The sequence below is a fragment of the Ictalurus punctatus genome, chromosome 13 (assembly GCF_001660625.3).
Source record: "Ictalurus punctatus breed USDA103 chromosome 13, Coco_2.0, whole genome shotgun sequence".
Classification (NCBI taxonomy): domain Eukaryota; kingdom Metazoa; phylum Chordata; class Actinopteri; order Siluriformes; family Ictaluridae; genus Ictalurus; species Ictalurus punctatus.
The window spans coordinates 22,772,501-22,790,375 of NC_030428.2; the positions used below are offsets into that span (position 1 = coordinate 22,772,501).

General features: G+C 39.6%; 1 protein-coding gene across 2 annotated transcripts in view; it reads right to left on the reverse strand.

Annotated features, from left to right (window-relative positions):
- Positions 1-17,875, reverse strand: part of dock1 (dedicator of cytokinesis 1) — a 284,293-nt gene that overhangs the window by 151,136 nt on the left and 115,282 nt on the right. For both annotated transcript variants that reach the window (XM_053685217.1, XM_017483522.3), the window contains exons 26-27: positions 7,573-7,700; positions 5,537-5,632 (exon numbers count right to left, since the gene is read on the reverse strand). In XM_053685217.1, the coding sequence (XP_053541192.1) occupies positions 5,537-5,632; positions 7,573-7,700 (224 nt within the window). The remainder of the gene's footprint in view (positions 1-5,536; positions 5,633-7,572; positions 7,701-17,875) is intronic.

Below are 17,875 nucleotides of genomic sequence, written 5' to 3' on the forward strand. Positions count from 1 at the left end.
GTAAAACAAAAAGACAAACAACACACAGGGACGGACACACACACACACACACACACACACACTTTCACACATAATTGAGGGCAAAACCTAAGCTAAAGATGTTCAAACCAATTTTATACAAGTCACTAAGGGCATCTACCGTGTTCACATCAGAGGTCATTTTAAAACAATCGCTTCAATTCATTACATCACAATTCCTGTGAGTCAAAAGTTCACATACACAAAGTTGACCGTCTCTTTAAACAGTCTGGAAGATTCCAGACATGGATGTAATCACGATTAGAGGCTTCCGATTGGCCAGTCGTCATAAACAGGAGGTAATTAGGAGTGCATGCGCGGCTGTATTCGGAGCCAGTGCCTGAGCTTGCGGTTTTTCCGAACGACTGCACATTTTCCGCAGATTCGGTCCAAGACGCGTTTTGTGACGTCGTCACAGCGCGCATTCAGCTAAAGCCCTCTTCGATTCACGTGTGTGAAACACGAGTACAGCTAAAAGGGCTCGTTTACTAGCAAACATCACTGTGAAAGAGCGTGCAAAACAATGTCATGCAATTGTGACTGTGCCAATTCGAGTAGTTTTCCGTAAAACAAACAAACAAAAAAACAAAAACTCAGCACGTTGGATCGCGATTTTTGAAAAAAGCCGTAGCAGAATCAAGCATTTTTGGCTGCAACGCAACAATCGCAAAAAACAACAACGACGAAAAAAAAAACGCTACGATATCCTTACGGACTTAACTGTACAAGCGTGAAACTTTAAATAAAAAGAGACATAAAATTAAAGTTAGCATTTTTCATAAGCTATGATATCTGATGTACTGTAAAACAATATTAAAACATTAAAATATTTTTAAAAATAAATAGTCAGTATGGAGAATCAATTTCTTGCCAGTTGCAACGGTGTTTTTTTTTTTGTTTTTTTTTCTCTTTCTCTCATCATTGAAACTTTTAAGTACTTCCAGGGAGGGATATGAATTCTGGACATGTCTGTAGCGCGAGTTGCTTTTGATCGTTAGTAATTCACATGACCATAGCACATAATAGATGCAGGCTATACCCATGTGAGGAATGCAATAACCTACAAATCAATTACTACAATAATATTCCGCTATCGACCACAGTTAATACATCAGTGAGGTAATGACAGCACTCAGAAGTGCGTACACAGATACAGCATTGGTAAACTGAACACGATTTCCAAATACAGTCCTAATCAAGACCTATCTTAAGGATGAATATTAAACTTCACCATAAAAGCCACACTTCTTCCGCGAGACGTGGTTCGGGGAAAATTGTTAAAAAGGCTAAGAACTCCTGCCTTAAACCTCCGATGTCTTATGAACGCACAGCTTCATTCGGTATGCAACGAGAACTCATCAGGCAATTCGGCTTCCTCTAGTGAGGCAAGAACTCGTGAGCGACCCAATCACGATAAGCCTTTGCTCTACTGTCCCCGCCCACTGCAGACACACTCAGAATGTAGACAGTGCTCAAGTGGGAATGAGTGTGTAAAAAGGAGGAGAGATCTCGTGGGAAAACATGAAAGTGATCAAGAAAGAGAAGAATTAATGAAGACAGGGATGCTAAGCTTCCAGAGAGACAAAAAAAACAAAACAAAAAAAACACAAAAACAGAGCACAACATAACACTACTGTAACTAATTAGCTATTTCAGTCATAGCATACATTATTGATTTTCATTATAATAACTGTGTGTGTGATCTGAATTCTTATACTCGTACACAGCACAAGAGAAATGAGAAAATAAAATGCATGGATCTGAATGTGATGACTGATGGAGGAGGAATATTGGGGAGAGGTGATTTGCACAGCAGTGCTGCAGCACACGACACACACACACACACACGATTCACACAGCTACATCATAGCGTCCATGTCACATGACACTATTATATAGTATTACTTAATATCCCAGGTTAGAAACATTGATAAATATCTCAAACACTATAAATGAAGGCACCTCACATTTAAACACTTCCGAGTGAAAACGAAAATTGCGAGCTCACATATTATTAGACTCCACAGCTCACAGCCGAAATGGTAGTCAAAGACGCTCCCGCCTTTAATCAGGGGTGAAAGCATGACGCTTTATCGGACAGGATAAAGACTACAGCCGTGTAAAGTCATCCCTCTCAAATCTGTACTAGTGCTCATAATTAGCTCATCTTTCCAGCCTGGTTAATTGGACTTCTGGGTGAGTATAACATGAGTCTGGGCAGCACATAGGAGCCTTCACTTGCTCAGCCAGACAGCTAATAGAATTAGAATTTGTTCACCAACATAAACAGCGTTATCCATGTTAGCTAAATCATAACAACAGGGACAAAGGAACAAAAATCCCTAGCTGATCCCAGCTAACAACAATCATCATCAGGACATTCAGTAAAGTATTAAGCTTTAACATTACCAGCAACATGGCTTCCTTCACAGTGACTACATGTACATGCGCGTCAAATTCCGTTTAAGCCCCATATCCGGGTTGCAGCCGTATTCCGAATATGATGTTTACATGCGTACAGGCATCGGAATATTCCTGTACACGTAGCCGTTGTAAGTATTCCTGAGTTGCCATTCCTAAACACCTAATCTACAGCTAAGCATCTGTTAGCACCCACAATTCCTAAACTCGGACTGAACATGCGCATATATCTCCTTTCTGTGGATTTTTGAATAAGGCATGCAACAAAATTCCTGAATAAAACGGACATATTCCAGAGGGGTGGGAATCAGAATATTGTCTTAATCTGAATCTGGCAATCGGACTGCGGTGTTCACGTGACTCAGTACTAATTAGAATATCGCCAAATTCAGATCAATATCGGAATATTGATGTGCATGTAAACGCAGTCAATGTTTCCAAAATTTTCCTCAAGACAACGGTTCGTGTTGGAAGTGTTCGTGTTATTGTTTCCTCGACTAAAAATAATGCAGCATTACTGTCCAAGAAACGCTAATAAGTGCGTGAACAGACACATGTGTACGTTTCATGGTCACTTTGTGAACAGAAAAACAAACAGAGCTAAAGAAAATGTTTAAAATGATGCCCCTGGTGGACTAACAGCGGGTAAGTTGTTCATTTCGTTATCAAACACATCCCTAACTCCAACCTCCAGACTAACGTTTTCAATCACTGCATGTCCATACAACACAAAAACTAAACATCAATTCTCAATATGAGATTAATTATTTTCAATAAATTCATAATAAATTCATGTGTGTATGGTAAAGAAACTCAACGCTGACAGATTCAACGGTGTGAAAGAAATCCATTATCACTTTTACTTATGCTAAAAATGGCATGAAAGATTGCGTGTGAGGTTTTGTTATAAAAAGTGTCAGTATGTGCTAATCATACTAATAAAGTGTCAATTAAATCCAGAATTCATAGGACCATGTGATGAGCTGGAAATAACCGAAAACAGACACGAATTGAAGAATTATTTATTTATAGACAATTCTACACCTTAATATATATATATATATATATATATATATATATATATATATATATATATATATATATATAAAGACAAAATATTCATCATTCCTCTTAAACAGTTAGCACTGGACCAAGCAACAGAAAATTATTTCTTTCTAGGTGTACACATGCATGCCACTCATCCTTTCTCTCACACCTGTTGATGTAATTTACAAGACTTTTAGACTCACAAACTGTTTACCACCACGCAGTATGATTTACACTCGCGAAAGGTCTCCGTTTATACACCGATATACAGGGTCACTGACAGCTACAAGCATTTAGAGGAGAGTAATGTAAAGAAAATGAAACGCAAACACTTTTCCGATGAGAAATAGGCTACAGGAGGAGAAAGGAAAGTCAAAACAATCACGAACTTGAAGTTTCTGCTCATAAAATACCCAGTGAACTAAAAGCCTCTCTATAATGGGCCACCTGGCTGCAATACATTAGAGGATCAAATAAAAACACAAAAGCCAACAAATGTAAAGCAAGATTGACAGGGAAGAAAATTCAGTCCTTACAAATCCAAGCACAAATTACAGAGTGTCAGTCCACTTCAATTTGCAGCTCTTCAACAAACGCCGATGTTAAGGTTAATTAAAGAAGCCAGAAGTTACCTGTAATAAGACACGCACGTATTTTGGTGTGCTGGAATAATTACTGAGGTCTGAGTCCCCACTGCTAATGAAGCAGTCACAGAGAGAGAGTGTGTGAGCGTGTGTGTGGACATCAGAGAGAAATAGAGAAACGATCACAAGGGAACAAGACAGGGGAAGAGGATGAGAGCGCGTTTCTACAGTGAATCATTTGTATTGTAATTGACACGAGACCGCAGTAGAGAGAGGGGACCAGAGTTCTGCTAGCAATAACACACTGACAATTCAGTGCACTACAGCAGTTTGTGTGTGTGTGTGTGTGTGTGTGTGTGCTTCATATCTACAAAAACACAATAAAAGCCTGCTGAAGCACTAAGCTCTGTATATGATGCATTATTAGCTACAGATCCCATGGGAGTTCCAATGATGCACTCCGCAGTAAAACTATAAGAGCCAGACAAATTCAAAGATGGCAGGAGAACATCGCACAATATCTGTGAAAGTCGGTTTATTAAAAAAAACAAATCTTCCCTTTCTGCAACTATCCCTTGATGCAGAAGCGAAAATTCAGGCCAGGGAGTGGACCTGATCCAGCTCCTCCTACCTGGGAAGAGTCGAACCAAAAGTATAAGGGGTTGATACAAGGCAGGATAAGTGTTGTTCATGAGGATGTTGTTCTGTGTTATACAATATCTCCTAGCTTACAGTTAGGATTATGAATAAAGGCAGTATTGGATCAGGTCCAAGTCCACCCCTTGGATATTAGTTCTTCAATTCTGAGCTAAATGTCTTTAACCGTGTAGCTAGTCTCCGATCACATGACCTGCTTTTAGCGGAATTCACAACTGCAGCCGAGAATCTGCTCAGGTTCATGTGAAGAAGAAATCAGAACTATGGCCATACACTGAGGAAAAAAAAAAAAAAAAATATATATATATATATATATATATATATATATATATATATATATATATATATCTCTACAGTTTGGTCATCTAAAACACTCTGCAGGGTCCGCATCTGAACCACGGGCTGCCTGCCTTATGGTAACCTGGTAGACCTTCTTGCTGCTCTCTGGATCTGATTCTCCAGACACACACGGACAAAAGCCCACAGCTCAGCAACCGACCAGCTATTCCGTTCTGCTTGATAGCAATGTTATCAGACTCTGCTAAACACCGCTGTGCAGTTCGGTCTGCTAGAAAACCAATTCTAGCTCATGGCTTTTCACAAAGGTTGCTGTTTGACTCGAGTGATGACACAAACACTGACCAAATGCACTTATTTACTATAAAACCTGGCAATAGAAATAAAGAAATCGCTGACTTGTTACCGCATCACGCAGATTGAAAAAAGAAAAAAAAAAAGAAGGTTGTTTATTTACGCGTGTGGGGAAAAAAACGATGTTAATCTGTGAACAGAGTAATAGCCGGACTTACAATGAGAGGAGAGTCGCGTCCCAGTGAGATCACGGTCCTGTTCACGGTCCTCAACAACTTCTCCATAATGATCTGAATATGCCATTGGGTCGGACCCTAGAAATAAACACACACACAGAAATCACCAAACAGCAGTTAGATATTTTCAGAGGACGACTTAACTGTTGCCAATCACACGTCTAGAGAGAACTCTCTCTACAGCCATAGTCTAAACCCACACTTCTTAACTCTTCAGGAATATATCTTCCTCCACTACTTCTATGTTGGATTTATTACTAATATGATGCTGAAAAATGGTAACTGATGAGCTCTCAAGATTTCATTAAGAAATCTTGCTCTTTTATTTTTAGGAGCTAACAGCAAAACTAGACCGTAATCCCTTCTTATTAGAATCTATTTCCCCCCATTACAGCATTTTATCTACACTAGCAATGTCTCACTGTGTGATGTCATCATGGTGGACAACTGCTAACCTCTAACAGGAATAATGAAAATACAACCTCAACCAACACTTCACCACCATCATAAACATGCCAATATAGACAGATGTAACGTTGCCGCGTCTCAATTCGCATACTTATACTATGCACTAAAAATATGTACTCTTTTTTTTGTGAAGGAAAAAGTACATACTTTTGAGTGTGTAGCAAAAGTATGCAAGCACTCGGACATACTAACACGTCATGTAAAGGAAGAGAACGTTGTTGCCTAGTTACGCACACCGTCACCGTAAACGCACTCCTCATGCGTTTCGCTTCGCTGTTTCTTCATTCGTTATTCCTTATAGAATGTACACTATAGAATTTCATTTACCGTTCACTTGATTTCTTTTTACACCTTTACAAAGACGCAGCGAAGCAAACTGTCACAAAAAAATATGGTCGTGGGCGATATTAGCTGAAAAAGTGTCCACAGATCCACACTTCCAAAATCTACCGGAAAGAGTAGACCATCCGGGTACCTCTGAGACGCTCCTTTCGACATACTACAATTTGGGACACACCATCTCTCATCTCGGATACTATTTATGACGGATAGTAAGCGAATTGATACGCGGCATGTGTTTCAAGGTGGAGTTTTCCTTAAACAGCTATATGCTTAGGCTTGGATCTCTCACATTAGATCCGATAATCTGTATTAAATCGTGCCATACATATAATCTGTAGCAGAAAAGAGCACTGGATTTTAACGACACAAACGCATGAAGAACAAATTAAGTTCGACAGACTCGCACACATACAGTGTGCATGAGTAAAGCCAAGTGGGCCCTTTTCCGTGTGTAGGTTGATTTATTTATTTATTTCCCTCCTTTAAATACACTCGGTGGTGTGAAATTGGAAGTTGGTACGAGTCTCAGCAGGGAAATCCGTTTGAAATGAAACTCCTGGATGCATGTGAATTATAAAAGCTGCTATTTTTAAACCCTTTCAACCTACTTTTAAAGAGCGGAGAAGAAAAGAAAAAAATAACTAAAAACACAAAGGCACATCAGGTATACTATGGGGTGTCTCTAATGTACAGATTAGTAATGTAACCAAATACAAGCACGCTATTCAGATCGAATAGGTACAGAGCCGTTTAGGCCACACCCACTTTGAATTTACATCCAAACACAGATACAGATACTTGGAGCACTAAACATATACAGATAATGTATATTGTTTTACACGTCCTAGTACACACACACACAGAATTCAATCAGGACAGACAGAAGCATCAGCATTGTATCTACCTTGTTATAAAAATAAAAAAATATATAAAGCTAGTTTGCTACCATGGTAATGAGTTCAGTGAACTAAACCTCAGCATATTCATAAAGCAGGGGTGAATTATGCAGCGAGACGCCCATAAAATAATCATCTGTTTCTATGGTGCAGAAGGGGACACTGGGTAATTAAATGCAGACTAACAACTGCAGAGTGCAGCAGTGAGTCTGAGTGGCAACAGTGTGTGACCGTGCGCTTGTGTTCACGTGTGTACGACCTTCTCTGTCCTCTGTGCTGCGGGTTAAGAGAGAACAGAGCAGAGTTACACACCACATCACTCCTGTACAACACCTCCAGGATGTTGCTGAGCAGCTGGCAGCAGGCCTCCAGCTCCTCATGCTGCTCCAAGTGAAACTTCAGCTGATCAGTCATAAGTGGCAGAAGGATCTCTCTGCAGTCTGAAAACACACGCACACACACACACGTACACAATATTACATCCTATAACCCATACAGAAAATTACAGCACTGCACATCAGACTTAATAAAACCCTTCACACATGCAGGAACCAAAACCAAACAGTTATCTTTCACTGTAGGATGAAGACATGGGTTTGTGTCCTCACACACAGGTCTCTCTTCAGTGAAATGGAGATTCGCTGCGGAACCAAAATTCCAAGGGGTGGAGCTGAACCTGCTCCAACTCCTCCTATAACCTCTTCCTAAACCTAATCCGAACCCCAATCCCTAACCCATACCGCAAAACACATTTATCCAGCCTGAAAAGCACTCCACCCCTGGACGTTTGGCTTGACTCCGCCCAGCTCATCATGGTAGGAGGATCTGTAGCAGGTCTGACTCCCAACCATGGGTGTGAACGCCTGGGTGACCGAGCATGAGTTTTTATTCTAGTGTTTGATAAAAAAGTAAATCATTTCGCATACAATATGGTTAGTTTTTTTTTACAAACGCGGTGCTATATTCCTTATGCTACCATCTGTTGTTGAGTATTTCATCTTGCTACATACATCAAGGAATGCTTCCTCAATGAATGTCGCCCCCCTCCCACCCTTTGCTTTAACTTAAGCACTTAATTGCAAGCTCACTTTAGACCCATCCCAGATTCTCAGTAATACATTATGTCTCAGTACACTTTATGAGATTCCATGCATACTGCGCTATTTTTATTTATTTTTTTAATAATCATATCATCATATTTTTTTGGATATCTTCTACCTCTACTGTGCATCAAATGCATGCATCCTAATCAAAGAAAGAGAAAAGGATATGCTAACCTGGGAAAGGACGTATACGCATCACGTCCAGTTCCGACAGTCAATGACGTTAAAAGGGGCCGAAGGGATTTATCTTGCATTTTCATCAATAACGAGCTCTGCATTTACACTTCGTCACTGGAACGAACATAATTTAGACGTCTAGATCTTGTCTAAACATAGTACTCAGAGTTCCAACACAATTAGCTAATAAACAAGAGCAAACAAGGCAATCTGAAAGGAGACTGAATATTTAAAAAGGTCATGGTACGGCAAGAGAAATCTGAGTCATATTTAAGCGAAGTACAACAGAACATTATGTACAAACGCATGCGAGCTGAGAGAAGACAGGAAGCAAGAAGAAGGAAAAAAAAAAAAAAATGAGAAAGTGGGAAAACAGAGGAGATGGAAACTCATTATACAGCGAGAATAGGCAGGGCCGTGGTGCCTTATTATAGCCTCCAACTGTCTAACGGACGCAGCACAGCATCCATACTGAGCCATTAATTCCAGCACTCACAACCGCATACATTCGCACACATTTGTCACGTTGTCTTCTGAACATCTCAGGGATAGGACACGCTATCATTAATCTCACGTTTCTCTCAAGCTGTCATTTCACTGTATCCATCATTTCCCGGCAATATAATGGCAGCTGTAGCCTCTTTAGTAATCTCCCATTCTGACGACCTGGGGAACTATAATCACAGAGGATGGCACACAAACGACAGGGGCTGTGCTTGGATGCGAAATGCTCCCACACATCACATAACGAGGAGACCTGGGAGGTATACGAGGGTCAGACAAACTTCGCTCGCAGGTAGAAATTAAACACAGCAGCAAAATGCAAAGTCTGTCAATGTAAATGACCTTGACACAGAAATAATGATGGAGGCTGGCTGTTTCAGCTGAAGATTAATTGCAGTTTATACCGTTAAACAACAAGGGTGACATCAAGAGTTACGGTAACAGATGGCCCCCTAACACTTCGCTGTGACTGAAGCGTTTCAAATGAAAATTAAATAATGATCACAAATTACATAGATTGGCTTAACTGGGTGATTTGAACCATTATTTGACCATGACGCAGAGCTTTAGGGCACCAAAGAAGCATTTTCAAATAGACGCAATAACAATGTTGAATCTCATATACAACTGATGCGTCTATAGACATTTTAAAACCCATACCCAAAAATGTATTTTACTCATGAATTCATTAAAACATCGTATCCAGACAAATAGCTGATGCTACATGATTGCCACTGCTGAACGAATAGCCCATCATAGTTAATTGGGGTTTTAGATAATATAAAGTGGACTGAAAATCTCGAATTTCTCACATTGTCCATGTTCAAACAATATGCAAAAGGAAATCTGCATTTATTGATGCAAATACTTTTTCCATCTCAATCATCTCTTAACTACTGACTCCTTAACTAATTTATTCTTAGTTATGAACTACTGCATGGAACAAACTGGAATAATTTCTTTTCATTTTTAGAAATTCATGAACTGTTTTTTTTTTTTTTCTTTAAATCTTTCCAAAGTGAACATCATTATACTTTTTTACTTAATACAAAGCTTGTTGTCTAGTCCATTTATAGACTTTGCTTTAGATGAAGTAATGATCAATGATTTGATGGGTTACTAAAGTTATGTTTATTGGCCATTTTCTTAAAATGAGCTGTACTATAAACAGATTCATAAATCTTCACGCCTTGACTTGGATTCGACATTGGATAATTGAGCTTTATTAATACACTGAGTGGTTTTGACAGTAAGGTAATTCTTTAATATTTTACACTACACAATCCCCCATCCCCCAAGAACATACTCTAAGAACAATTATGGGAATGTTTAATATCACAAAATTAATAGTGTAAAATATACTTGCCAAAAATCTATTTTATTATTTGCAAATGAGTGTGCATTTAGTGATCAGTTGCCTTGTCTTAAAAGGAATCTGCGACGGAAAAAATATCTACTGTTTATATGTGCTTTGAAGCGGGGGCGGGGAATAAATAGAAACAACCCAATGATGTTTAGTACCTGGTGATAACCATCCAGCTCTGTGAACAAATTCCATCCCATTACATCACAACACGCACAATGAGTTTATTTCCATGTTCTGACGTGCAGCTCCAGGACGCTTTCTACTGGCTAACAGTGACGGTGAGTAATAACGTGACGTTCACACGGCTATATGCTTGCGTTTCAGATGTGCGTAATGAGCAGCTCTCTGTCAAAGTACTCTTTGACTCTGTAGTATAATTATCACAGGAACCAGCAGAAAAAGAAAAAAAAACAAACAAACTAACAAAAAAAAAACACTAAACTGCACTGGTTTCAATACAGTTTACTGCTGCAGACAAAAATCTAAACAAACAAACAAAAAAAAAAAACGCCGTTAATAAAAGGCTTCATCCTGGTACAGAGAGCAAAGACATGTTAACCTTTAGATATAACGCTGGGGGAATCTACATCAAGCGGTGTCTGAATTTAGTAATATCTTTTAGCAGCACGGTTTTTACATTTCAGTCAACATTAGTTTTAATTAAGTGCTGCTAGAAAGAGAACAGCTGATGCATCGGGTTTAATGTGTTTTCCCAATATAGTCATTCAGCAAACAAACCGTGACCTTAGCGTAACAAGGTATCTGACATTTCGTTCAAAAATGAGCCAAAACAACTTCATATGGGATCGGAGACTGCTTTAGAAGAAGCAGTCAGATAGAACTTTATAACACCAAACAGTATTTAAACTCTCAGATTAATATCGATCTATACGTGCTTGGCCACAGCTCAAAACTCCATTTTCCAATTGTCTGTGAATTTTGATCATGTGAATATCACTACCATCTTACAATGCATACATACATTTCCTCACTCTTTTACTGCTGAAACATGGACTTGTGAAGCTTTCGGCCTTCTTCTCATGCTGTGTGCTCCTTTGTTCTAACGCCCGTTTTGAGTTTGTTTAATTAAAAGGTTTTCATTATAGAGGACTTCCCCATATGGCGCTCCTCACCATGTCCATGAGCATTAAAAGGGGGAGGGGAAGTAAAAGAAAAACCCGGCCCATTATTAAAAGCTTGTTTGAATATTTCTAACTAATGGAACATTGATGCTAGGAGGTATTAAACTTCAGTCACTGGTTCATCTGTCACTTTTGCTTCCATTTCCATGTGCCTTTGCATATGCCATCCACTCTTCACTAATGATATTGTCCCTGGTGGTCTAGTGGCTAGGATTTGGCACTCTCACTGGGAAGTGGTAGCACAGTGGACAAGACCTTCTGATTGGAAAGTGGTGAGTTCAAATCCCAGCACCACCAAGCTGTCACTGCAGGGTGAGGCCCTTAACCCACAAATGCTCAGTTGTTTTAAAAAAAAAAAATAAAATAAAAAATAAAAGGTAAATTGCATAAGGGCATCTGCCAAATGCCATAAATGAGATCATGCGAGGAGGCATCTATTATTGTCCACTATTCTATTTACTTATACCACAGTGCTTTTGAATCCTCAAATCTGATCGATTAGCATCTGTGCCCGGGAGTCCAAGACAGCAACTTGGACACACTCTCTAGCTGGAATTGATGGCATACTCTCTCCCCGGTCAATCACAGCAGCACTAGCCAATCATGGGCATCTGTGAGCTCAGATATGTGGAAGGAGGCAGGCAGCGCATTCATCCGAGTGCGTCTTGTCTTGTGATGCAGCATGAGCAGCAGTTTAAAATGATACAGTTGGCTGGTTTCATGAGTCTTGGCCCTCGCCCTCCCTGATGATTAGCAGTCATATGGCTGGTGGGTGGGAATTAGCAGGGATCAAATTCGAGAGAAAATGGTGGGTTAGAAAGAAGAAGAAAAAAATCAGATTTGTCAGAAGGTGTTGATTTTAGTATTATTATTATTTTTTTATTAAAGCACATTCTGGCAGTAGTTCCAACTGTGATTTAAATGACAGGTTTATACTAATGTGCTTGTTCTAATACGTTTCTATAGTAACGGCTCATTCACAGGGTCTTGTATGATGAACGCGCCACGTAATCTAAGCCTAATAATGAAAAGATCAAAAACGGTGCTGTTATATAACAAAACGATGTTTAATTGGTGAGATGGTGGCGTTTTCCTTTAGATTAATTATCATTAATAGAAGGAGTCTCCAATGTCAGAGATTCGGAACAGTTACGTGACGAGCCTTTTTTGTTTGTTTTTAGCGTCAAGAGAAAGAAAGAAAGAAAAGAAAAGAAAAAGAAACTTGTTTATAGCCGTCATAACGCAAGTGATAACTGACTTCAGATTTTCAGCCCACCTCTTCATACTTTATTCCTTAAATTGTTGCTTTGCTGTGAATCGAGTAATAAGGGTTTGGAAAGTAAACAATGATTTAAAGTATAAAGGATACTGTTACAAAAGTTTTTACTCCTTAACGGGGGACTACAGTGTTAACAAATAAACAATCCGGTTTCTCATCGCCGTTCGTCTTGCCTTGGTAAGATATTTTTTGCTGTAAGATTGATTTTCTGAATAGTATCTCCTTCCTGTCAAAACACAGCGAGGTAATGCATCATGTTTCTGGAAATAGACCTGATGCTCTTAGCAAAGCTGTGCAAATAACAGGGTGCAGGTACTCAATGGTTATTCGGTGCTAAAATCGGTCACAAACAGAGATTACACAGACGCTAAACAAGTGTGTTAGCAAAAAGTTTCAACAACAAACTACAATGACCCGGAACTCAAAGTAACGTTCAAGTAAACAAACAAAACTACCTAGACTCACAAACAGAGCAGTATTTAATGATGCATTTACCCATGGTATGATCAATTAAGCTGATTAATTTCACCGGGACCGTGTGATTGAACTGTTCTTCAGAGTATGGGTCACTCAGCAGGTGCTGCTGGCTCATCACAAGTCGGAATTTAATTGAGTTCCTGTTCCTGAAGGTCATGTGATACTGTTCTTGAAGGCATTTGCAAATATGATCAGTGCACATGAGGTTCATATAACCTAATGAAATCAGCACAGGCTCAGTGAGCTGAATCTCAGAGAGAGCTCCCGCTGCTCAGTGCACATTCAAACAACTCTGAAGCTTCAAAGTGGAGCTCACACAAAAAAAAGAAAAGAAAAGAAAAAAAAAACCCACACTCTTAACTTCCTGTTGCTTAACCGGTCAGTAATGCAACAAAAGGTAGCAGCATCCACCTAAAATCAATCTGAGAAGTGTGTCGGTGTTTAAAACCATTTTCTCTGATGTTAACTTTATAAAACAAAGCTATGCGATCAAAAAGAAAAGGAAAACCCTTTAAATAAAGGAAATAGTCTTCCTAGACACTCAGGGCATTTTGAGTACGCACAAGACTGGATACACACTTATAGAAATGAGACAAGACCAAGCAATGTTTATCTAATCTTCAACTATACGGTTTTGGAGCCCACTGCAGCCTCAGATTCCTGCTCTTGGCTGACAGGAATACAACCCAGTGTGCTTGTTGTGCATTCGGAGATGAACGACAAGATTCGGAGATGCTGACCACGAAACAACCGCGCGAAACTACCATTCTGCGTAAAGAATTCTGTGCTTGAAAACCGCAAATATCAGCAGTTTCTTAAATACTCAAAACAACCATGCCATGGTCACTTTTCTTTCCCCCGCTGAACTGCTGAATTACTGAACTGAAGCTTCTGACCCGTATCTGTATGATTTATCCATCCACATGATCGGCTGATTGGATAATTGCACGAATGTACAGGCGTTTCTAATAAAGTGGCCGGTGACTGTATATACTTTTTTTTTTTTTATTCGTCCTATATCCCTCAACTCTACCCCAGAGTTGATGCAATAGAAACAGAGCACAGTACACTACAACTGCATCACTCCAACTCTGATGCAAACGCCACACAGACACACACACACACACACACACACACACACACACACACACACACACACACACACACACACACACAATCCCAATCTCTCTTTCTTTTCCACACACAAACAAATACCATAACATACTCTGGCAGACTAAGCGTGTTTAACCATTATCTCTTCCTCTACAGCTCAGAGCTTACACACCGGCACTGAGCACAAACATCAACTAATACACTTACACACATTTCCAAACAGCTATTTGTCCTTAATATCATATTTCACAGAAGAACTGAGCTCTACAAAAAAATAAATAAATAAATAAAATAAAATTTAAAAAATAGACCCCCCATCCCGAACGGCTCCGTGCTCTCACACTCCGACAGAGAAAGTGCACAACGAGCCATTTTCAGGACAGAGCGCACCTGGATCATCTTTTAAACGGTTTCAGCATTTTGGGAATTTGCTGCGCTTGTTCTTGCGCATTGTTTAGTTTAGCCTAAAGCCGGGGGGGGGGGGCACTCACGTTACAGCTTTTAGAAAATCTTGTTAAACGTTTTTGATAATTACTGTTAAAATGACTCCACATTTTATGAGTGAGACAGTGAGTGAGAGAGAGAGAGAAAGTGAGTGAGAGAGTGCGTGAGTGAGAGAAAGCGAGCGAGATAGAGAGAGGAAGTGAGAGAGAGAAAGTGAGAGAGTGAGTGAGAGAGAAAGTGAGTGTGAGTGAGTGAGAGAGAAAGTGAGTGTGAGTGGGTGAGAGAGAAAGTGAGTGAGAGCGAGAGCGCGAGTGAGTGAGAGCAAGAGAGCGAGTAAGAGAGAGCAAGTGAGTGAGTGAGAGAAAGTGAGTGTGAGAGAGTGAGTGAGAGTGAGGGCGAGCGAGCGAGAGAGAGAGAGAGAGAGCGTGAGTGAGAGAGCATGAGTGAGAGAGAGAGCAAGTGAGAGAGAGAGAGAGAGAGAGAGAGAGCGCGAGTGTGAGAGAGAGATTGAGATGGAGCATGCTGGGCTTTAATTAAGACAAGACTGGATACGCGGTTACAGATAATTACGGCTGAATGATGTTCATCTATTTACACCTACAGAGCCACCGTATGTTCTCACTGTTGCATTCGATTTTACCCTGAGACCAAGGCTTAACGATCTGACGGAGAACATTGCTGCGGTTATTCAAGTTCTCCGGGATCCAGGTCAGTAACAGCGCCCTGAACAGTATTATTTATCGAGAAGAATTACACATTTATTTAATTGATGCAAAGAACACAAAATAAAATGAAGCAATACCGCTGCAGAGACGTAACATGCTAGGTTACAAGTGACACGATTAATTGATTCAAATACTTGAAAAAGCATTCGTAAGGAAACAGGAAGTCATCCTGACACACCGATGCTAAACCAGTCATCAGCCTACGCCGGCTACTGCTGCACACAGCACTTAAGCTGACATTTAAGACAGAACATTACAAGAGTGTTAGTGACATTTAAATAAATAAATAACTATCAATAATACCACCTGCGCTCTCGCATGACGACTTCAGGCAAGAGTGTGCCTCCGGTGTTTTTCCTCCCTATCAGGCAACGGTGATTCAGAAAGTGGCATTCAGGTGCATGTACGCGAGTCTGGGCAGATTTTAGAGTTCTAGCCCATGTATCCTACGTGATTTTAGGCCCGAGTTCTCCATGAGAGCAATTTTGTGATCTGCGACAGCCTGATACCAGCTCAGCCAAAAAGCACTTCTGATTGATCATGTAGTCTGAACGATTTACTGATAGCTTCAAGCAAGCTTCGTAGTTTTGGGGAATGAATCATGCATGAGTAGTATGATTGTTAAGAACGGCGGAAATAAAAACAAACGCGACCTGATTCCTGGCGAAGCGCGGTATAAAACAGGAAGGTTTCAGTGCACTCTACCTCCAGTTCTCCTGACAGAACAATCCCTCAGTCATGTTTCCCTCAACAAACAAGTGGAAAAAAGGCACGTGCTGTGAGCAATACAGCGTTTGTGCAATTTCTTCCTTTTTTTTTTTTTTTTTAGAAAAGCAGTTGTAGTCGTTGCTGCATGCTCACAAGACAAACTACAAATGACCCGAGTGACATATCTCATCTGAACACACGTAAAAATACAGCTGAAAAATAAAAAGGCCTCATATTTGTATTCTGTGACGAGTAACATGTGATTCATCATAAACCATCATCTCATTTTACTCCAAACATGGCCCCGTCAAAGTTTTTACGCCCCGTTCTGTACCGTTTCCTATTATCACATGCACATAGCTGCAGGGCTAAAAGGTTTAAAAGCATATAAAGCTGCAACATGCAGTGTTTTATGTGACATAGCTGCCTCTGTTTTATAGCAACAGCTTTCTGGGTCTGGACAGATACCATTTTATGAAGCTTTTATGAAAACATATGTATGCTGTAAATCCAGTAAAACAGCAGTGCAATTCAGGCCCTACACACTCACCATTCACTTTATGTAGTACTGAATTCTAGATCAGGGACCCGAGTCCAGCCTTAGTCCTTCTCTCACTATATAATGTTTCACGGCAGCTCAAACACAAAACCACACACACTGCAACACTTTTTTTTTTTTTTTTTTTTTTTTGTAAACCATATTGAACTGTGAAATTACACAGACACATCTGATGGTTTCAAGAAGAAAAGCAAACCTGAAATCTGAACGGGGGGGGGGGGGGGGGGGGGGTTTCTCAGTCCATGTATATTGTTCCATACATGGCTTTTTTTATGCATTGAAAATGGGAAAGCAAGCACAGTTGTGCTCGTAAATTTACATACCCCTTGCAGAATCTGCAAAATGTTAATAATTGAAAGAAAAAGAAAAAAAAATGAGAGAGAGGAATCATTAAAACTGCATTTTGTTTGGTTTTTATTTTGTACTGCCCTGAATAAAGCTATTTCACAGAACAGATGATTACATATAGTCCACAAAACATGATAATTACATAAACTGATGACTGGTGCAAACTGTTATTATTTTGTCTTCTGGGAAACATGTAAATTGCTTCTGAAGGGCAGAACTAAATGAAAAAAAATTAGATCTTTAAGCAAAAAAATAACAATTTACACCAATGAACCTTTTTCTGGGGGGGGGGGGGGGGGGTCTCAGTCCATGTATATTGTTCCACACAGATTTTTTTTTTTTTTTTTTTTTTTTTTTTGCTTTGAAAATGGGAAAACAAGAAAATAAGTACAGTTGTGCTTGTAAATTTACATACCCCTTGCAGAATCTGCAAAATGTTAATAATTGAAAAAATAAATAAATAAATAAAAGAATCATTAAAATTGCATTTTGTTTTCATTTTGTACTGCTTTGATGACTGGTGCAAACTGTTATTATTTTGTCTTCTGGGAAACATGTAAATTGCTTCTGAAGAGCAGAAATAAATGAAAAAATAAGATCTTTATGCAAAATAATAACAATTTACACCAATGAACCTGTTCAAAAGTTTACAAAGTAAATTTATGAGCAC